At 34.6% G+C, this 23,319-nt stretch overlaps 1 protein-coding gene across 11 annotated transcripts in view; it reads left to right on the top strand.

The window, feature by feature from the left end:
• RIC-3 (RIC3 acetylcholine receptor chaperone) overlaps window positions 1-23,319 on the top strand; it is a 34,372-nt gene that overhangs the window by 4,048 nt on the left and 7,005 nt on the right. For 2 of the 11 annotated variants that reach the window (XM_053758651.2, XM_053758640.2), the window contains 7 exons: window positions 1,538-1,713; window positions 11,529-11,666; window positions 12,902-13,007; window positions 13,608-13,628; window positions 13,929-14,020; window positions 18,190-18,762; window positions 19,714-19,806. In XM_053758651.2, the coding sequence (XP_053614626.1) occupies window positions 1,538-1,713; window positions 11,529-11,666; window positions 12,902-13,007; window positions 13,608-13,628; window positions 13,929-14,020; window positions 18,190-18,762; window positions 19,714-19,806 (1,199 nt within the window). Of the gene's footprint in view, window positions 1-1,537; window positions 1,714-11,528; window positions 11,667-12,901; window positions 13,008-13,607; window positions 13,629-13,928; window positions 14,021-15,954; window positions 16,035-18,189; window positions 18,763-19,713; window positions 19,807-23,319 lie in introns of all 11 variants that reach the window. The other 9 variants (XM_053758649.2, XM_053758641.2, XM_053758642.2 and 6 more) reach the window with 9 other exon arrangements.

Below are 23,319 nucleotides of genomic sequence, written 5' to 3'. Positions count from 1 at the left end.
GCATAGGTACATAGTTTGAAATACGGAGAAGGGCATAGGATACTTTTCAACCCGGCAAAATAACTGATTTGGTGGGAAATTTACGCGGGCCAAACCTCGGGCAAAATTTATTATATTATATCCGTAAGTTTTACGAAATAGGTGCTCTAGAAATATTTGTGAGTCGTGCAAAACGTAAAACAAAATGCCAATTAAGTTGAGATGGTAAAAATTTAAATTGCCATCGTGCGTGCTCCACTCAAATGTTTCGTTTTCGATTTTGTGACCACATGTAGACAATTAACTCTGCCTGTATTTATTTACGTTATAATACACTGTTAACAGACAGGCCTTGGTTCCCATATGGCTTTTTTAAACAAATTAGGTAATGTGCCAATTGACTTAGTAGGTCATATGTTGTCGCAACTGCTTAAGTTATAAGCGATAGCGGATTATGACTTTTAATTTTTAAACTCGGCTGTTTGTAAATAATATCCAAAACACATATCTGTTTATAACTAAAAAGGTAAACCTATAAAAAAATTTGAATATTAGAAAAATCTTACCTTATAGAAGCATGAACAAACCTAATCAACAAATTGCACATGAAATTTATTGATTAGGTTTGTTCATGGAGCGTAGGATGTGTTTGCTACTTCTCCTCCTATGTAAAAGCTAATTAAGGGAATGGGCTATTAACTAGATTTTATTTTCCTTAGAAGATAGACTAGCAATCTGTCACTATTTCGGGATCTTATTTCCATCAATAAGCCCACTATCAAGCTAAACATGTCTCGTATTTTTTGTGTCTCCTGACAATTTGTGTCTCGTGACACTTGACTCTATCTACCCCGTAAGAGATAAAAACGTGATACTGTATCTATATTTAGTTTTGTCCCTCACGTCATTGGTTAGCAGTTAACGCCAAATATTGGATAGTTACCGCCGGCACGCTAGAACAATGGGTTGTTACATTACGCTGTCAATCAGTGACTCATCCCCAGTCGGAATGTTCTAAATTAGGAAGTGGCTAGTTTCCAACACATGCACCATATGACACATGGATTGTATAAATTATACTATTGTTATAGTGAAAAGTTCCAGCTCGTTTTATGAATTATGGGGTAGTTAGTAGCCTATGACAACTGGTGCTGCTGAAGTGATTAATAGTTCCCCAAGGCACTATGTGTCATGCGGTGGTGCTACGCATAAGAAATTGAAAAGTAAAGATTACCGGATTATTTAGATTATATTATACATACCATACATGCTTTATACTTTTGACGGCAATTTAACAGGAATTATTTGGGCATGAAATGATTACAGTCTCTGAAAATGGCTTGTGTAAAAACTAATCAAACACTAACACTAAGTATTTTTCTGTTAATCTTTTGAATTTTTGGCGAATTGAAAAAAACCCAATGAATAATAATCCTATGAAGAACTAACACATAACCATTTTATTTTTATTTAACGTGCCATATAACAATAACTAAATTCTAATTCCAATATAGGAATTATGAGACAAACGCTATGATTTTTTTAAATATTTTTACAGCTCTAAAACAAGAACGGCCTTCAATCCGAGGCGTGGGTCCTCACCCAGCCCTCCGCGAGAGAGGGCGTGCGATCCCTCCCGGGGTCCCGACACCCCCGTCCAGAGTCGTGCCGATGCCCCCCCATGTCAGGGTACGATCCTCCCCCCTTTCGGTCTACTTCGAGCTGGACATCAAGGTCAGTGACGGAGTGTGCGAGTGGTGACGCTTCTGCAGTGGTAGGTTGAGGGTTTCCAATTTCTGTATACGTTTATCGCCTATTGATATACCGCGCTGGCATGCAGTGCCAAATTATATTTAAGACTAATAACAAAAATCCCAGATAATTCAAAAGAATAATGTCAGCTTCGTAACTACATCTGTGGAAAAGCAACAATTAGCAACTAAATGCGAATTCCTAATGAGGAAACAAATCTGTTGACTTAGTAGGTCATATTTTTTAATGACCTTTCCTCTCAGTTTCAATGCCAGATATAGTGTCACGTCTTCATTCCTTACGAGTTAGACATAGTCAGGAGTTTAGCTGGGGAGCGGGCTTATTAGTGGATGAGTATCTGAAATAGTGACAGGTCATCCTTTTCCCTTTTTGTTAAACCTGAGCGGGAACCCCTTCCGAGCCCGTTGCGTAGCAAGTTGGTAAACTGCCATGGTAAATACTACGTAAATTGTTGAGTACTTGGTCATTTTTACTATGACCCTTCAACAATATTTCTTATATACTTGACATTAGAATTATTGGGAACCATCTACAATTTGTAATCCTCGTCGCCTTGCAGCTTCGTCGCTTCTAACAACTAACGTGCCAAGTAAGTATGCTTTAAAATACTCTAAATTAAGAAGTCTTTACTTTTAACATTTCTTAATAATGTAATAGGTGATTACGTTTCAAGCACTAATGTAAATATTTTGGGTTTCTTGTAACATATGACGTATAAATAATATCAATATCAGTCAAGTATATTCCAAAATATAAGTTAGGCATATGAATAAATAAAAAAACCGTGATAATGATGACTAGACAAACGTGTATCGATTTATTCATCGAGTCCAACCGATCATAGGAATGTCGTAGAGTTTTCCATAAGACATAAGAATCTGCAACCCAAACACGTTCCAAACTAGGATTACGACAGCGAAGACAAACTCCATTCATGCGCAGTGAAGCAATTTTAACGCAAACAAAACTAAAGCCACGGACTGGCCCGTATGAGCGCATACGCATCGGCGTTTGGGCGTTTGGTGTGTGGCATGATTCATGAGCGGATAGTGGTTTGTGAGAAATAATAATAAAAAAATATAATTACATTTTTAAAATCCATTATCCCCTTTGTATTTATATATTTCCATCGTTATTTTATCGTTAAACTTAATAAACAAAAATCGAAATTCTTTCCGTGATAATCATGTTAGCTACATACCTATTTACCCTCTCTCATAATTACATAGTTGCATTTTTATTTCGATCGGTTTTATTCAATTAATATTTTTTGTGTTTTTGTAAACGCAATTTTTGTACTATTTTATTTTCTCGACTAGCTTGTAAGCTTAAATATTTGACATAATATATAGCATGGAAAATATAATGCCAATGAAAAAAAGACATGGGTAATAAAGTCCCATAATGGAAATGCTGGGATATAGGGAACATTTCAGCTTATGCCTCACACCGACCACAAACAGTGAGTCCAAACATGATGTCATATTTTGGGCCAATGAGATCTTGCGCCAGTTGCGCGTGTTATCTACATCAAATACCTATTTTGGGGTTTCCTTCCAAAATGGTAATTAGCCTTTCTAAACGGATTACTTATCATGGATACAGTGGGTTTTTCAAGTACAGTCTACAACACAACTATTGAAATTTAGTGCAAACTTAGCGCTATTACTGCCATTTATAGATGGTAATCTAGGTAACTTGACGTGCAGTCAACTGTACTTCAGATGTTACAGGCATTAATTTTCATTATATGTAGCGACGGCTCCAGTTATAATTATTAATATTTTTTTATATATTCTCTTGTATCTTGTGATACTTCTGGGTTTTGTTTTAATTTGTTTGTACTGATCTTAAGCTTGTTGTCGGATCACGTCTGAAAATTAAAACATTTATTGCCAAAAATGTATAATGTTTAATGAACTTACATCTCATTCCATTCCTGTGGTCATTTTCTTAGATTATTAAGCTACTACTTATGTATTTTCTGTAAATAGTGCACGCTGCACACACTTCTTTTCAAACTCGTTTGTTTGTCACAAGCTCCTTCACATAATACGTATTTCGAGCTAAGATTAAGAAGAACTCCTTCGATGTATCTCCCGCAATGTATGTTCATTCAAAGCGCCGCTATAGATCTTGTTAGCTATGAGACCAACGTACCTTCTAGGAGAGCTCTGCAAGCGTATAATAGTATATATTAAATTGTTAGTGATGATAGATGTATTACACAATGATTAGTGTAGACAGAATCGATCCGTTATCATTTTCATGGCATTGGTAAGAACATTTATCTAGTTTATTGATAGATAGACCTACCTGTGAAATTATGACCAGTCTGTGGTTATTATTATTAACAAAGACACTTGAATAAATTCTGTCAGAGCACGTGCAGCTTTCATATAATTCATCATCTTATCGAGAGCACTTGAGCTGGTGCCAAGAAGTTGTTACTCCATTTAATTAGTCTTTTGTCTTTCTCAGTAATTATAAAATTATTTATGTTTGCCTCGAAGCTCAACCGTAAGTCATAAAAAGAGTATATTCCTTTCCATTTCAGATTCAATGTATTTTATCACCAAAACAATTTTCTGCAAACGTTTAAATTTTATTTTTAATTTACTTTCAGTAGAACAAGTAATTTCTAATCTCTCTTCATCTATAGGTACATAATGTTTCGAAAGATCTAGAAAGTGTAAATTTAAACATTTCAACGGAATCGAACGTCACACACATTTTGAATTTTCAAACATGGCCGCCGTAATGGAAGCCATTGCTAGTTTCTACACCGATGGTCATTTACAAAATGTCCACTATTTAATTTACATGACTGTGGCTGGTGTTGTACTCATTGAATTTTAAGAGCATTTATGTGTTTACTTCAGTGATGACTCACGTTGAAAATTTTATTTGTAAAGGCGTATCTGTTATTTTTTGGGAATCCAAAAATGACAGATTTGTTGAAGTTTTTCAAGACATCTGATATATTCAAGGATCGTAGTGGACGTGTTACTTCCATGGATATAATAATATTCTATCGACTCCATAGTAGGCAATATTTTTAAAACTAGCGGCTCGTTCCGGCTTGGCGCGTGTAAAAACATAACAAATTATACATATAAACCTTCCTCTGGAATCACACTATCTATTGGTGAAAACCGCATGAAAATCCATGCATCAGTTTTTGAATTCATTGCGAACAGACAGACGCGACAGTGGACTTTGTTTTATAATATGTAAAGATTTAAAAGAATCATTGATAGCATGATATTACTATTCATACCAAAACTAAGAAGAAATAATAGTTCTTCAGAAAAAAATATTAGTTCTGATAAAGAAAATAAGTTTTGACAGACGGACAACGACGTGATCCTTTTTGGTTGCGTTTTTAACTTTTCGAGACACGGAACCTTGAAAAAGTGACAAGCGGCTGCAGAATTAGAATAAGCATTTTGTAGTCAAAGTACCAAGATTTGTATTTGCGCTAATTGTACTGTGAGATGTTCAGGCGTTGCGCAGAATGGCTGGAATTTGTGTGTTGCAGAATAATTGCCAAGCGGGGATAAATTCTGGTTGTATAGATGCTAATGTGACACGTAATATTATTAATTCACTCGTAGTTATAGAAATTATTGTCTAAAGCTTGGTCAGGTCAGAAGGTCTACCACGAAACATACGAACCGATAAGCACGCTTATAACGTCCACAATCCCACATTCTGTCTCTTTTTCCCATGTCGTGTTTGCATCGTGTAAAAAAAGAAAGTACTAGTGAACGCAGGGACGTGCAACGTGTTTTATTTTTCATGGAACCCCTTAAGGTCCTAAATAACTCAAGCTTTGTTTGTTTTTTATTGAGGTAGCTTCCTCAATAAAAAACAAAGAAAGAAATCATTTATTCGGCAAACACATAAAGTACAAAAGAGTATCGAATATAGATCAAATACAATATGTCAGCCGAAATGGCGACCAGCTCTGCATGGTGCCATGGTATCGAGCCAAGGCGCTGATTTTCAGCTGGAACCAAGTACAAAAGTAGGGAAGGTGGCAAAATAAACAAGTTAATATGTACGGAAATAGAAACAAACAACAGCAAACATTAGAACTAGATAGGTTTAGGACTGTTTCAATTTAACTAAGATAGGTACATATGTACCTAAAATGAAATAGTGACCGTTAAGTGGGAGTTGTTGAAATGACAATCTCCCAAAAAAAGATTTTGATAATGACTGGAAACAGAAATCAGTTGGAGATGCATAGATGACATTTATATAGGTAACTGATCTGCAGAAGGACATCTTACAGATAAAGACAGTATGGCATTAGGACTTTTTCAAAACAGTACAATTGTGTAAAACCTTTGACATTTTTATATTCAGATGCAGTAGGTGGAAATTCTAACAAAACTGTGTTCAGATGGCTATTTGACCCTCATTAAAAAATTAACATTAAAAACCTATTATACTACTAAGTATAGCTAAAGTAGAGAAAGTATAATCAGCTGTACTATAAGTAGCGATGCGCCCGCGCAGTGTCACCGCGTTATTTCTGCCCGGTCTAGGCCGCGAATGTGGGACGGTACCAATGCCAGCACTGTTTGTGTGTGTCTGTTTATCTTTGCTGTTTGGTGCGCACTATTCGACAAATTTCTTGAATATAGTGCCAAACTTTGACTGGATAAACGGAACAACTTAATTAATTCACATATTTAGTTTCTCGATAGAAAATAATCTATTTTGGATTGAAAATAATGGAAGCTGTTGGAAGAGGCTTTTGCCGGAGAGAGGCATGCAGATGTATTATAGTGAAACATTTTGTAACTAGTGAGGCTTTTGAACCATACTATATCTGAAATAAATAGGATATTTTAATCCTCGACGCAAAAAGAGAAGAGGTGTGTTAATAAGTTTAACGTGTTTGTCTGTCTATCTGCCTGTGGCATCTTAGCTCCCAAACGGATGAACCGATTTTCGTTTAGTTTTTTTTTTGTGTTATAGATATATATGCCATGTTTCATGAAAATCGGTTCAAAGGTTGAAGCGAAATGAATATTGAAAGTCGGGGGTTTTTAATTTTTCTAACAAATAAACTTGTTATTTTATTTTAACAAGTTTCTCATGGAGCAGTTCCTGTAAGAATTTTGGGATCAACATACCGTTACGAACACCAAGGTTGAAACATCTATTAATGCAAATAATAAACTTCTCAATATACTACGTGAAAAAAGTAATGGAAAGCTGGTAATATACCTACCAAGTATGCATGACAAGACTGAGGAACGAGGGACTTGACGGAATGTGCGATTTTTCTATTGAAAAAAAAAAACGCGTCCTTTTTACAAGCTTTTATTCAATTATTCGAAGGCTTTTATCTCACCTGTCCCGATGTTTGTCTAGGCTGTCTGTAAACTGTAATCAAATCTAGAAGTTGAATTTCATTTACATCCGCTTGTCCTATAGAGTTGAAAATTTCTACGTGTTTTCAGTTCAGTTTCAATAACGCTGCAATATTATGAGAAGTATAAACAAGATTGTACCATACATCCAGGATAAGTTCCCAATAATCAACGGTTGACAGCATGGGCGTGATTGGTTTTGTCACGCGTTGAATGCAACAAGATCTCTCCTACAATAAAATATTGAGGCAAAAAGTATTATTTTTGTAAGAAACCTGTTCCTGATTATAGAATACAATCATTGTTTTCCATCAAAACCTGAACTAGGCTTGTTGCCCACACCTCTGTCGTTCAAACAGTTTCTCAACTGAATAAACCCGGTCTTCCGATATGATCGCGTGGGTTGCCATGCTATTTATATCATCCTTCTATCTTTTACGTGTGCTATTTTTGTCATATTTTTGATATATTGCAACCCTTTCATGTGGGAGGGACTCCACTAGTGATAAGGAACCATGAATTCTTTCAATTGATTACTGGCGTTCAATGTACAGTGTTTGGCAGATAAGCGTGACCTTCCTGTCATAGGAGATGGAAGAAAATGACGTGGGGACCAAACTTTCTTTTCGAGTGTGTTTTATTATTATTGTTAACACTGGGCTCAGATTTTATTCAAGTCGCCTAAACGCGACAAGACTTTCCAATTTACAGTCGCACTAGACTAGTAAACTAGATAGTTTACTACCGCGAAGATCATGTGGTAGAAAAAAGTGTGGGGTATTAGGTTTATAGGGATCACTTTTTACCGAATAATTTTTTTCCTAATTTAATTTTGCATAACGATTTAGGCATATTTTTTTTGACATAATAATATTTTGACATACCTTTTCAATAAGCATAATTATAACTAGTTTAGGCTAATGTATTTTACCATAATTTTGATTTGCATAAAGCTATAGTGTAGCAGTAGGTTAGGGTGTCGTAGGGAGTGGGCCATGGGCCACCCATAAGCCGCCAATATGCTTTAGAATATTATGCTTAAAAATTCTTATGCTTATGGTAGGTATGCGTAAAAAATTTGAGCCTAAAACATTATGCCAAATTAATCTTGTGCGTAACTATTATTATGATAAGTAAAAGTATGCCATGTTAAATTATGACATAAAATTGTATGCATAAAAATAGGGTACCCCCCGACTGCACTTGTTAGTTATATTAGGTAACCATCCCGGTTTCGCTCTGGTAAAACCGTAATAATTATACAGCTAAACCTTTCCCTGGAATTACACTTATCTATTAGCAAAAACCGTAAAAAATCCGTCCGGTAGTAGGTAGGTAGATTCTTTTTATAATATGCAAGGATGCAAATAGCTTCCGCACCATCGTAACAGAATTGAAATGCATAATAGGAAATAATAATATTTGCTCTATTTATTTATAGCATGAGAGCAAAACATCATATTTTATAGTTCCACGATTTAACGGCCATAAATTTGATATTTTGATGAACATATTGGAATGTCCGCAAACGCAAATTACGTATGAAACAACACAGGACGCTGGGTTCAGCGACGGAGCGCACACTTGCGTTTTTAACTAGCTCTTCGACTCAATATATTTTAATATTTTTTTTATTTTTAATATTTTTTCAATTAATATTTTTTTTTATATTGTCATAATTATTTTATTTTGCGTCAACATTATTCAACTACAATGATCAGATATTTAAGGAAATAAATAGCCGACATCATGGTAGTTGAATGATCAATATTTGATTTAGATTAAAAGATCTATCTAAAGAAGAAAGGTATAGTAATATATAGTCTAGATATACCTCTCTCTTTTATTTCAACTTAGTCAACAATAACTACAATTAAACAGATTTTTCATCTTGGTCTTGTCAATAAAAATATGTCCAGAAAATCGAAAGTATATGGGTTTTCATATAAACAGGAAACCATCATGCCGCGACGGTCGTAAACGAAGTCGGCGGAGCTCACATTACGAATACAAGCCAATCTTCGTCGGTTAGTACGGTTTGTCAGCCGTCATCCGTTTTCAAATTACCGAAATTCCAGTTATTATAAAGAAAAAAAATCAGTTCCTCATTATATTTCCAAATTGCTGACATCAAAATAAGTTTTCAAAATACTCCAAAATAAAAGGGAAACGTGGAAATAATTAAAAATAAAAGTAGTGCGATTTATTGTTGTAATTGTTGAAAAATAAATATTTAGTGTGCGTCTATTTTCGGATGTGAAGCGTTTGGTCAAATTGGTCTACTAAATATTACATGTATTTTAAGTACCGTATTTAAAACTTCTGCGGACAACGACGAGAGACAAAAAGTTTGTTGTAACTGTGTTTTAAAAGAAATACAGATAATAAAAACAGAATTTACTCGATCAACACATGGACACCAGCACAAAGGTATACAATTGATTTTTTTTCACGCCAATTTCTCGTGGGGTTGGGACATTCTGGGTTTCACTTGCACATTCTTCAGTCATCAATCGCTTCCTTTACACATATTTCTTCTTGATTTTCTTATCTCATTTCGGCATTCCACGATTTCAATAAGTTTTATGTGATTCGCAATGGTTTTTTCAACCTAATAAATTTTCTTGTCCATTTAAGTCACAACTGTATAAAGCCTAGTTTCATTCTATGATCTAAAAATTATTTACATTTTTTATGAATAAATTGCAGCATATAATATTTTTTTTGTGGCCAGTGTTAAATTTATTTTTTTGTTTAGTTGATTACACATTTCAGAAAATTTTCGCCTTTATTTATTTAAAAACTTTATTACAAAAAATATATATACAAATGGTGTCCACCATTAACTTTCGCTTGTCACTACTTCTCTGTTAACATAACTAAAGAATTTTACTTGTTTCATTCAATATGATGAATGAGATGGTTGAGGTTAACTACAGGTCCGCCTATAGGATAATTGTTGAGGTAAAACTTGGTACAAAGGTCGTCTGCATCGAACGTCACTTTATGTATGCTGTTTAGCGGCTGAGCGCTAAACAGCAATGCTTGCATTGTTGTGTTCCGGTTTGAAGGGCGAGAGAGGCGGTGTGATTACAGCTTATTGTGGCAATTGACCTTAGGCCAAAAAGTCGGCAACGCACATGTGATGGCTGTCAGTGGCAGGTGGATAGGCTGCGGTGACCACCTACCATCACGTGGACCACATGCCAGTTTGCCTGTTTGGTATTTAAAATATTTAATAACCGCGTAGGTCCAACGTAACGTATCATTTAAAATTAACATGGCCCTATACAAATAGAGGCGAATTTGCGAAGAGTTTATGAAATGTTTACACGCGGTTGACTGTACCAGATATTCTAAAGGACTGCGAATGGGATGGCTTGTATGAATGTACTATAAGAGCCTAGTTAATCGATTACCTAATCCCTTAACAATGCATGGCCGTTAATGCGCTAAACAGTGAATTAATAGCCGTTTTAGTACCACTGCATAATGTGCTTAGTTTTCCTACATTCCGAAGGAAATGGCATCTGAGTGCCTACTGCGGCTTATCTATTTACAGCACACCAGCTCACCGGTTCAACTAGACTTTTTCGTCACAGTAGTTTTACTTTTTAACCAGTAACAAGAGCGAGTCGGATTCTCGCTCCTAGATGTTCTGAAAATTCGTTTATTTTATGAATTTTTACATACGGTATATTTAAGGAAAAATCCTACAAAATTTAATCATGGTTTTAATCCCGTGGAATATCGCAAAATTTCTCTTGATATCAAGGTGGTGATGCTTCATCTTAAGCCAAATACAAAATATATTTATGACCCACTAGCTGCGTCCCGGGGCTTTGTTTCCTCTCGGGATAAAAAGCAATATTATTCCCCGTTATATTCACGTATAACTTTACTTTATACCTTTCGTAACAATCCGTACAGCAGATTTTGCGAGAAAGTAACAAACATACATTCTCACAAATAAATAAATATAAATATATTAGGACAAATTTCACAGATTGAGCTAGCCTCAAAGTAAGTTCGAGACTTGTTTTATGGGATACTAACTCAACGATACTATATTTTATAACAAATACATATATAGATAAACATCCAAGACCCGGGCCAATCAGAAAAAGATCATTTTCCATCATGACCCGACCGAGGCTCGAACCCGGGACCTCTCGGTTCAGAGGCAAGCACTTTATCACTGCGCCACCGAGGTCGTCGAACTATCCTAGCTACGACTACTAAGATAAGTATATATATAGTAAGCCTTAGTAAGATATATACCTTTTTATTCTACTATTCTACCAATATGTATAATATTAGTAGGATAAAAAAGCAACACTACAAAATTATAATAATTTATAATACTTTTAATAAATGTGTTTACAGCCCCCTCCAATCCCGGGCATGCGGCCCCCCCTGGGCTCCCCCGGGGGCCCCGTGCCTGCCCCCAAGTCTTCCATGGGCTTCGTCATGCCAATTTACACTATATGCATTATAGTCTTCTTCGTGTACACCCTTAGTAAGGTTAGTAATGATAATTTATCATCAAAAGCGGTGGTGGTGTAATGATTAAGACGCCCGCCTGTGGTTCGAAAGGTTTCAGGTTCGTATCCTACTCGTGCCATATGATATTGTATACCAATATGACTCATATATAGTAGTTTTCATAGACCACCACTTGCGACCGGTGAAGGAAAACATCGTGAGGAAACCTGCACACTGGTGGACAGTTTAGTTCACTAGTGTGTATGTGACTACCTGATGGACACGTTTTTTTTTGTCATGATTTTAATGCGACAAGATCTCTTTGACGATAATTAATGCTTCTGATCAAAATAACAAAAAACTACAATAAGAATTAAATAATTTTTTTAAATAATTACTACTGTTCGTTTCAAATAATGTATGTCAAATGTCATGGTCAATAAGGTCTTAAGTTTTCATTTTAAATTGTGCGTTGATCACAGAACTGTTCGGTCTTTTACCATCAGAGTTGAAAATTTTAGTATTTACTGTAGTTCGGGCCTTTACTTCATTTTGTGTCTAAAGTAGAGAAATAATCTCTTAAGATATTAAAATTTCTTATTTAGAACGTAGGTGGCGCCCCCACTTAAATTCCAAAACGTTATTGTCAGTCTGAAAAGATACTCATTGCAGTATGTTCAAAGCAGGAATGTTTAACGTGATGATTATTATATTTTCAAATATTTTTATTATATATATGATTATTGATTATCTGGGTGGATCTCCGAGCGTTTCGACCGCCGCGGTCGTTATTATCCGTAAATTTTCTTGAGGAAACAATCATTTCCAAAATCAATCATTCATAGAATTGACATTGATCACAGTGCAGATTAATGATTTTAAAGTAAGATAGTGAAAACTGATTCTTGTTTTTGTTAAAATTTGAAAAATAACAATGACGCGCGGCTGCAGCGGTCGAAATGCCCGGAGATCCACCATCAAAATTTTAAGAAAACATTTCAAGGTCAAAGTAATTATGTATATAATGACAATTAGATTGTGAATGTAGACACTTTATGGTATAAATTATTGTATAAATATTATGTAACTTCATTTTGTAAAACCTATGACAAAAATTTCGTATGCCTTATGGCGGGACATAGAGAAGCTCATTCCTATATATTATACCTATTATGTAACCTGTGTTCACGAAATAAACGAATAATATATGAATAATAAATAATATAATAATTGTCAAAGCTACAAACTACTAGCATTGCCATGAATGTCCACAGATCCTGTTCAGGCGAGTCGACGCTCCATACGAACCCGTGGACCCGGATCCTCAGTTCAGGAGGCGGGTCTTCAGGGACGATTCTAGAACTTCGCCAGATAAACTTGGTAAGAAAATATATCGCAATAAATAAATAATTTTATTTCAAGTATAAAACCTAGTGACCTATATTATATATCTTACAGACTAACATACATATAAGATACTTAATAACCAGGTTATTATTTTGGACACTAGACAAAAACATATTTTTCATGTAACGTGTAGATGACGTGTCCCACTGCTGGGCAAAGATATCCTTACTTTTCTACCCGTCTCGGTCCACGGTAAAGTCATTTTTTCACCAAATATGTATGAAAATAATATGTAAAATAATTGTTATTTTATTAAAGAAAGCTGGCCATTTCAAATGGAATGATGTAAAGGGAAAGAGGAATAAAGGAGATCGGGCAGAAATATATGGAAATTGGCCATTTTTATTTCAATCGGCTCTTCAAACAGCGCCGATTGAAATTTTTGAAATCTTGAGAACTTTAATATTTTGGTCTGATTTGCAAAAAATACACTTAATGCCAGTTATATATAAATGTACAATCATTTAAAAAATGATATTCACTGTTTTTACATAACCGTATATACAATTCAATGAATATTAGTATCTTGGTATCTTGGTTTATTCCATTATTATGTTTTTGTTACCCATGCAGGACCCAAAGAAAGGGACACGAGTAAGTATAATTTAGTATTTTTAGTTAAAGTTAGGTATGTACTTGCAAACATAAAAACATTTATAAAAATTAAGCACATTAATTTATGAGCGGAATAATAATTCAAAAAAATGTCAGTAACGCCTGTTTGAAATACTTGTTAAACGTATGTAAAAATATAGTCACAATCGAAACAACATTTTTTTGTAAAAATGACTAGAAAATTGCAATAGGAACAACGTTCCCTATTCTAAACTATCATTCGATTTGAAAGCGATCAGTTTTACGTAGATAAGAATTAAAACAAAAGAACTATTGTAGGAGATATCGAGCTGGAGGCGCTCAGAGCGCGGCTGGCGGAAACGGAACGCGCCATGCAAAGGATAGTCAGCCAGCTGGCGCAGCGGGACGCGGTACTTGCGGGGGGCGGGGAACTGGCGAATGAGATAGAAACATGTTGCTTTTCACTTTTCATTTAATTTTGAGCTTACAAAGATCACTTTCTATAAACATTTCTTGATATTGTCTGTTTTTATAATATTAACTTTTTTAATACTTCCAACAGTTTAGACCGTGTGTGACAATATAAATAGTTATATATTTCCATAGTACATGAAAAATTGATGCACTAAAAACTCATTCGAAAATATTCTTGTTTATTGGAATTTAAAAATTCCAACAAGTAGTTTTATTATTTCAATGTAGTCGCGAATTATAAAATTGGAATATGTTGACAATTACCTATACTGTTATTATAAAGAGGTAAACGTTTGAGACTTTAAATGTTTGAGGCGGGTTATCTCCGAAACTACCGAACCGATTTCAAAAATTCTTTCACCATTAGAAAGGTACATTATCCAAGATTGCTATAGGCTTATTATTCTCAAATCAAATTCCTACGGGAGCGAAGCCCCGGGCAACGTCTAGTATTTTATAAAGTTGAATATGTTGTCAATACTTTTTCTCACAAATAACTCTCATTGGATGGACTTTATCTAGTAAAGTCCATCCAATGAGAGTTATTTGTAGTATCCTTCGCCAGTTCCATTAGACCCCTCAGAGGTTTCAAGTGATGTTAGCTAGCTTACGGCATGGTGGAGGTTGGCATTAAACGCACGACCAAAATAACGGGCGACCTATCCTTTAGTACAAGTCTAGTTATAGAATATTTATAATATAATCTTTTTTTTTGTACGAAATGTTTTTTTTTTTTATAGAATTTATCCCGTCCCGTAGCTATATTAATTGATTCCCCCGTGGAATGGATTTTTATGTAGTGTCATGCCTTTTTAATTTGGGTGAAAATCCTTGATTGTCTATATCTAACCAAATAGTTGAATATAACTAAATCGTGTTTACCTCGCTTTGTTTTTGTCCTTTGAAATTAATTTTAAATTTGAGTTATTTTTATTTTGATTTTTATTTCGAATTCTTACAAGTATGCATACATTTTAAATATATTTATTTTTAACTTACAACTATTATTTAGAATGGAATATAGATCTTTTGAGAAAAGACGTTTCTTTTTTATAAATTTTTTTTTTTTTTAATCAATTCCAAGTAAACACATCGAACATAAAATTTCAACAGGATGACCAAACACCATCTCTTTGTAAATCAGCAGTGAACTGAGAGACATTTCGCTCGTGTTTCTCACCCATTCTTATTATAGGAACAATCAAGGCAACGATTACATAAAAAAAAAATAGTTTTCCCGCCACATCCGGGAGCGGTAAATGTAAACTGTCGACTCTTGGACTGGCTCCAGTGTCGTCTGATGCATCCGTCTATTTTGGTCGCGCGTCTTTCGAATTTTGTTTTCACCTTGTGTTTTTTTTTTCTATTTTTAGCAGTTTGTTTTGTTTTTATTAAAGAGAAAGCGAAAAAGAAGCGGCCAATTGCCCTGCTACATTTGAATATTAATATTTTATTAACAAATTTTAAAATGTAATCGAGTAAAAAAGATAACTATGTAAATTAAAATAAATAAAGAATAAATTAAAAACAATGTTTTTAAGTACACGTTAAAAAGGATTATTTTTTGTTTAGATTTTTTATTATTATTATTGATGGGATACTATATTTTAAAGGCCAGCTGTAGATAGTCTTTAGCCAAATTTGAAGAACATATAGGAATAAAAAATATTTATTTACAATATGAAAAAATATTTATTTATACACACTACATAATACAGTACCAGAGCAAGACTTTTTTCTTTAATTGTCAAAAAATACACTTAGTTGTGTTTATCTTTCAAATAAACACAAATTCATTTAGTAAGAGGTCTAAATTGAAAAAAACATTAATATTTATTTTGGATACTAACTGTGGTGTTGTCGGGTGCAGTTGTTACGGCCATATCGGGCCTGGTAGCCGAGGTGCAACAGCAAATGGAGGCGAGCTACGCGCAGAACCAGCAGAGACAGGTCACTGCATGCTTACTGCACCCTTTACCCTGACCTGGAACTCCTTTACGCTGTCCTCATTTTTTACAATCTCCTGAAATCCTTGACTCTGTCCTGAAAACTCTACATTGTCTCGAAGTACATAAACAATTATTACTTTAAAAAAAGGAACAATTATCTATTAAGAAAATCAATCCTTGCTCTGTCCAGAAAACTCCATTGTCTTGAAGAAGCTTGATAAACAATTATTATTTAGAATGAAAAGGAAAATTTATCTATTAAGAAAATCAATCCTTACTCTGTCCAGAAAACTCCATTGTCTTGAAGAAGCTTGATAAATAATTATTACTTAAAAAGAAAAGGAAAATTTATCTATTAAGAAAATCAATCCTTACTCTGTCCAGAAAACTCCATTATCTTGAAGAAGCTTGATAAACAATTATTACTTAAAAAGAAAAGGAAAATTTATCTATTAAGGAAATCAATCCTTACTCTGTCCAGAAAACTCCATTGTCTTGAAGAAGCTTGATAAACAATTATTACTTAAAATGAAAAGGAAAATTTATCTATTAAGGAAATCAATCCTTACTCTGTCCAGAAAACTAAACAATTATTACTTAAAATGAAAAGGAAAATTTATCTATTAAGAAAATCAATCCTTACTCTGTCCAGAAAACTCCATTGTCTTGAAGAAGCTTGATAAACAATTATTACCTAAAAAAAAGGAAAAAATGTCTATTGAGAGTTAAGAAAATCATACAGTGAATTTGAAACGTTGATGTAATGAATTGACTATAAACACACTCTTTACTAAACTAAACAATCTCTATTGGGATTTTTCCTAAGCTTGCCCACTTATATTTTCACATAAACCCCATAGATATCGATGGGATATCGTTATTAAACAGTTTATCTAACATCAGTCATCATCGTCTCTTTGCTGATGATGAGATTATGACTCTTCAAATAAGCTTGAAACAATTAAGAAAGCGCTAGTGAAAATATGAGTTCTAATGCGGGCCTTGCCCAAAAGCCAGGCATGTAATGTGTGAAGCGGTAGTGGTGTAATGGTTAAGACCCCCGCTTGTGGATCGAAAGGTCCCAGGTTCGAATCCTACTCGTGCCACATGAGTTTGTATACCTATCTGATTTATGTATAGTAGTTTTCATCAACCACCACTTGCTTCTGGTGAAGGAAAAACATCGTGAGGAAACCTGCACACTGGTTGATTATTAACTTGTGTGTGAAATGGAGAATGCAATCCAGTGAATCCTGTCTACTCCTAAGACTCCGCTGTTCTCCTTAATCTTGGTCACCGAGCATTTCTTACAGGATTGATTTTGTTCACCCTTTGTTTTTGTTGCTGCTTTTGGATTTTTTGTTGAAACGTAATTTAAAAAACAAAAGCATTTTCTTTTTTCTGTCTCATTTTTTTGAAAAAGGAACAATGTCTCGTGATAATTTTGACTTTCACATTGATTTTTCACACCATCATGTTTTTATTCGTCTCACCATAATTAATTTTTGGTTGCGATTTTTCCTTTTAATTTTCCAGATAAGGGTAACAGCATGGTTTAAACTGTGGTTTGTCTCCGTTCTGTCTGTACCTATGTTACCACGCCATGACTAACGAAAAAATATTTAAACAATTTACTAATTCACTAAAACAAAAAATGAAAATAAAATAATAATTTTGTGTTATGATTTTTATTTTCGCTTCTTGCTAAATTGTGGCACTGTTTAGATATTAAAGCGTTTTGTTTTGTATTTGTTTAGTATAAGCACAGATTTTTTAGCATATCTGTACGTTAGACTACTTCTTACTTGAGTACCAAGTTTATTACTTAATTGGTTAGTGTGTTTTAACAGTAGCGCATGATTTTAATATTTTAAGTAGGTTTATGTAAAATACAATGTAGACGTTAATTTTCTGAAATAGTTCATGTTAATTAGAAAATTATGTTTACTTTAGATAAGTATTTTTAAACATGTAAGAATTATTATGTTTGTTAAAATTTGCTATGCACAAAAAAAAAAAAATCTTACAACAAGCGAAGAAAATGTCGTTTCAAAGTTTGTGTCATCAAAAATAACATTCATTGGAGAATGAGCAAAGCCTCAATAAGATGACTAAGAATACTGAATACTAATGAATAATAACAATTTTTTTTACAGCAGGATGCGCAGGATAACAATGCTCGTCCGTACACCAACGGAACAGTTCTACACAATCATGGACCGGTCCATATTGTAGCCAGCGAATACAGAGAATCCAAAGATAAGTCTCCCGAGCCAAAAGAGAAATCCCCACAACCCAAAGAGAAAGAACCAGAGACTAAAGAACCCTCTAAAGAGCCAAGCCCAGAAACCAAAGAATTTACTCCGGAACCCAGGGAGCCTGAACCGACTTCTGAACCGGAAAGTAAAGAACCTACTCCCAGACCTGTTATTCTACAGTCTGAAGATGTTAAAACAAAAGACGAAAGTCCCATACGAAATACTCAAGATAATTCAGAGGAATCAGGTTCAGAACCAGAATTGGAGCCAATTGATGTAGAGGAATCTAAAAACGATGCGAAAGCTGAAACAGAAGAATTCTTGAATGAAACGAAGGACAGTTTGGTCAAAGAGCAACAATCGACTTCAGATCTTTTAGAAGAAGCTCTTAAAGAAGATAAATATGAAGCCTTAGAAGATGAAGAGGATGAGGAAGATGGAATAGAAGTACCTGAAAAATCGAGCGTAAAGGTTAGTAGAATTTTTGAAGCATTTTACTCTAGTAATATAATCAGTTAACTATAGCACTATTCTTTCAACTATTTTGTCGTTGTAGGAGAGCACTACAGATCTACTGTTGTGCTACGAGCAATTTTGCTTTTCGTGTCGGGTGTAAAATGGATATATACGAAAAGATTTATAGCTCAGCCATTTAAATCCTTAAAAACAGCAGAGACATAAAATTAGAATATTGTCTGTTACATTCATCTTCCTTGCCACCTTCAATGAACAGTTGGACACAGGATCTATTAAATAAAAACCAGAGTCCGTCATTTTAGAGATTGCAATATTATATGTGGCTTTATTGTGAATGACATTTTTGTCGCACACGCTTATCGGAATGGCGAGCTTTTGAAGCATATTCAGTTTTCGGCTTAAAGCGTTAGCAAATTTTAATGTTTAACATAGTTTACAATAGGAATTTAACTGTTTTTATAAAAAATGCAGTCACTTGTTAGATAGTACTCCAAGAGTTACTCATTGTGTGTGATATTTAGAGCAGGACATATAGGAAATATGCAAGGTTTAGGCAATATTACTGAGAGAATGGCCTCAAAAATTCCCTTTGTCCAAAATTGAAATTTAGTACACCAAAAATATTCAGTTACTAATCTTTCGGATAAGGGAGAGATTATAGGCATTTAAAAAAAAGTGTGGTCTACAAATGTCAAATAAGAGTTTAGGTGGATTTATGTGGATAAGACCCTAAACACGTTTCTGGAGCAATCTACAACCTCCTTTATTGACGAACTAAATATAAAATTGACGTTTTCTCGTTTCCAACGAGGTAATATTCATTATATTCTGAAAAAATAGACGGTTGTGGAAAAAGACATTTGCACCGAACCCATTTGAATGGCATTTGATGAGGAGCAAGAAGAATGACATACATGTAGTGTGGTAACAAGTGGTTGTATGTAGGTGGTAGGGATGGAGACGAGCGCGGGTGTGGCGGGGACGGCGGGAGGCGCCTGGCGCCGCGTGGCGCCGCCGGAGCCCGCGCCGCGCCCCGCGGTGAGGAGCTCCCGTCCCCACTGCACTGTGCATATTGTCCAGACTATATACGACCAGTAAGGGTTGCCAGGCTAAAAAATATTTTGAAAGTTTTATTTTTAATATATATTTTTTTAATTTACAGCTAATAACATTTGTAAAAGAAAATAACAAATATAGATACGGCAGATTACAATACACTTTTTCGTAAGCATTTTAAATAGTAATTGTAGGGTCTGTATTGTTTGCAATAATTTATCCAAAAACAAAATCGTATTTTGTTGAATCTTAGTATAATATGTTCATTGATTTAAAATTAAATTCTTAGTAAATATTGTCAAATTTAGTTCTCCACGTCATAAAATTTCCTCTTGTCATAAAATATAAATAAAATAAAATAAACGTATTTTGTTTAAAGTTCTAAAAGTTTCATAAACAAATTATATTTGACATAACCTTGGCAACCCTTACTTGAAGATACACACATATACATACTAATTTCCTTTCTATAATCATCTTACTAGACGAATGAACTGTGAAATATCTATATTTTTTATCCTTAAAAACTCCCAATATTTCCATATGACGAAAATTAATTTCACTATTTATAAATATTATCTATATCTACATATGTTTATATACAAAGTACAATCTTTGCTTAGATTCTTATAATACGCACGCATTGCATGTCTATTTTTTGATATTCTGTAGTTCGTTGCCCCACTTTCTTTTTTCTTTATAGTCGTATTCCTCATGAGTGAGGGTCGTGGTCATCACATGGAATGAAACACACGTAACAACTTTCTTGGCATTATTAATGGAGTGGTTTGCCATTGCCTTCTCCATTTCACACAAAAGTGAATATAATCAACAAGTGTGCAGGTTTCCTCACGATGTTTTTCCTTCACTGTCCCACTTTATGCCATCTTAATTTAATATTCTAATATACGTATGTTGCATTGTTTTTGTCACTACACATTCAATACACATTCCAATGTTTTGAATATTTTTTGCTCAGTGTTAACGAGGTCTAACAAAAATTAACGGATTTTTTTAATAGCGTACTTATAAACACAATTAGACCTTAATATGCCACAAAAAATTTAATATACTACCTAGTATATTATAGTTATTGCTACAGTTAACCTATTTGTATCAATTGCCATTTTTTTATTGTCATTATATTTTTTTTTACTACATTTATAGAAAACTCTACCGTGAGCCTGAAAAAATTTATATAAATATATATAATGATACCTACTGAGCTCATTTCAAAGCCTTAAACACATAGTACAAATGAAACTGCTTTTTAATTATTTTTATGAATATTTAATGCTATATACATATATTCATTAAATATATTTTCTGTTACATGTCGAGCAGTTTTATTTAGTACTAACATGTCTAAAACTACTAACAAAATTCTGTAATTGGTACAACACTTAAATGGCAAATGGTAAGGATATTCTAAAGTATTTATTTTATTGGTGTGGCTCTGCTTTATTTGAGATGTGACTTTATGTGATTACTATAAGAGATATTTTTTAGTAAGTTAAATAATAACCTCTATGCTGTGTGTTTAAACCTGTACCAAGCTATTTTATATCATATTATCGGCTGTTTAATTTATATTTTACTAGCGGCCCAACCCGGCTTCGCTCGAGTAAAAACATAATAAATTATACACCTAAACCTTCATCTGGTATCACCACTATCTATTGGTGAAAACCGCATGATAAATCCATGCATCAGTTTTTGTGTTCATCGCGAACAGACAGATAGACAGACGCGCCAGAGGACTTTGTTTTATATTATGTAAGGATCAGTCGCTAGATGGCGCTACTCGCCATACACTTGCAGTAAATAGCTCCTGAGTACAATTATTTAAATAAAATAGTAAAAGTGCTTGAAGTCCATCTAAAACTGTGAAGACTGCTACATTATCATAGTGTCGTTTTGAGGTGTTAATATTTTTCACTCGAACTTATCTATATTCTAAAATACACGAACATTAAACATTGAACTTCCGTACAGTACTGTATCCATCCAGTGACAGTGTCAACAGTGCCATTTAATAACCACATCAGTGACAATAAACATTTATATTAGTCCCCACAGTCATACCAATTTGCAAGAACTTAGTTATTTGGACTTCTTCAAGTTGTTTGGATGATTACTTAGTGTTTTGCTGCACATTTCTATATCATCAATTTTTGCATTGTCACTTTACAATTGAAAAGCATATGCGAACCATAATAATAGCGACATCTCTTAGCTGCTTTTGCGATCACGTCATATCCCTGCGCCTACGCAAGCATCTTTGTCCACTGCTTTCTCTGTGCTTAAAGCATAACACTGGCGACATCTATCGGCTAACTGCGTGACTATTGCATTCGGGCAAGCTGCTTACTATATATCGATTAAGCACTACAGGTGCTTAACAACTCTGCTTCTACTGTGAATGCATTCATGTTTATCGTTTAACTTTTTATCTCCACATACCACTAGGTGTCGCTAGGGACATCATAATATAAACATAATAGTCTTGGGCTGATTGTTTTGGGCTTTTCAGCGTGTAGTAAATCACAATGAATAATTGCAACGGTTGCTTGAATGAAATAACTGGCGAAAAATATCTTCGCTGCAAAGATTGTAATAGCTGCTTCCATCATATATGTCTTAACATCAGAGATGAACAGTTCTTATCTCTATCAGCAACTTATAAAACTTCATGGACTTGCCCCTCGTGTTGTAACGTATCCCATCGGAGGAAAAATAATAATACTCCAGTAAGAAAACATCAGCTGCCTATAGATGACAGCCACATGAACATGTCCTTCGATGTGCAAGATAATAGCACAACATCCATAGCTACCACAGAGCCAGGGCCTTGCTGTTCAGGGTGCAACGGAGGTGTCACTATGGAGAAAATCAGCGCTTTACTCGATGAAAAATTGAAAACTACTCTTGCCTCTTCTATGAACGACTTTAGATTAGTTCTCAAAGAAGACGTGAAGTCAATGGTCAGGGCTGAAATGGGCGGTATGATCCAAGAAATTAAAGACGACCTGAACGTAGCCACGGACTTCTTCAACTCCGAACAGGAAACCCTGAAGACACGAATTGCTAATAAAGAAGCTTCCATCAAGACCCTGGAGGCTGACTGTGAACGCTTACACGCAGACTTACGCTACCTATCTACAAAAGTATCTGCCCTGGACAAGTCAGCTCGCAGCTACAATATCGAAATCCAAGCAGTTCCTGAAAATCGAAATGAAAATGTCTCGTCATTATTCAAAAAGCTCAGCGAGGTTGTCGGCTGCCCCATCTCCGACAGCTGTATCCAGGCCTGTCGTAGAGTAGCGAAAATGGATAGTTCATCTAGACGGCCCAGGAATATTTTAGTTACACTTTCATCACCTAAACTCAAAGACTCTGTTATATCCGCCGTACGGAGATTTAATAAAACAAACCCAAAAGACACCCTGAGCTCCCGGCACCTGGGAATCACTGTCGCAAGTCAGAAAATATACG

This window comes from Plodia interpunctella, chromosome 18 (genome assembly GCF_027563975.2).
Source record: "Plodia interpunctella isolate USDA-ARS_2022_Savannah chromosome 18, ilPloInte3.2, whole genome shotgun sequence".
In the NCBI taxonomy this organism is placed as follows: Eukaryota; Metazoa; Arthropoda; class Insecta; order Lepidoptera; family Pyralidae; genus Plodia; species Plodia interpunctella.
The sequence above is the reverse complement of the archived record's forward strand: the minus strand, read 5'-3'. Positions and strand labels throughout refer to the sequence as shown.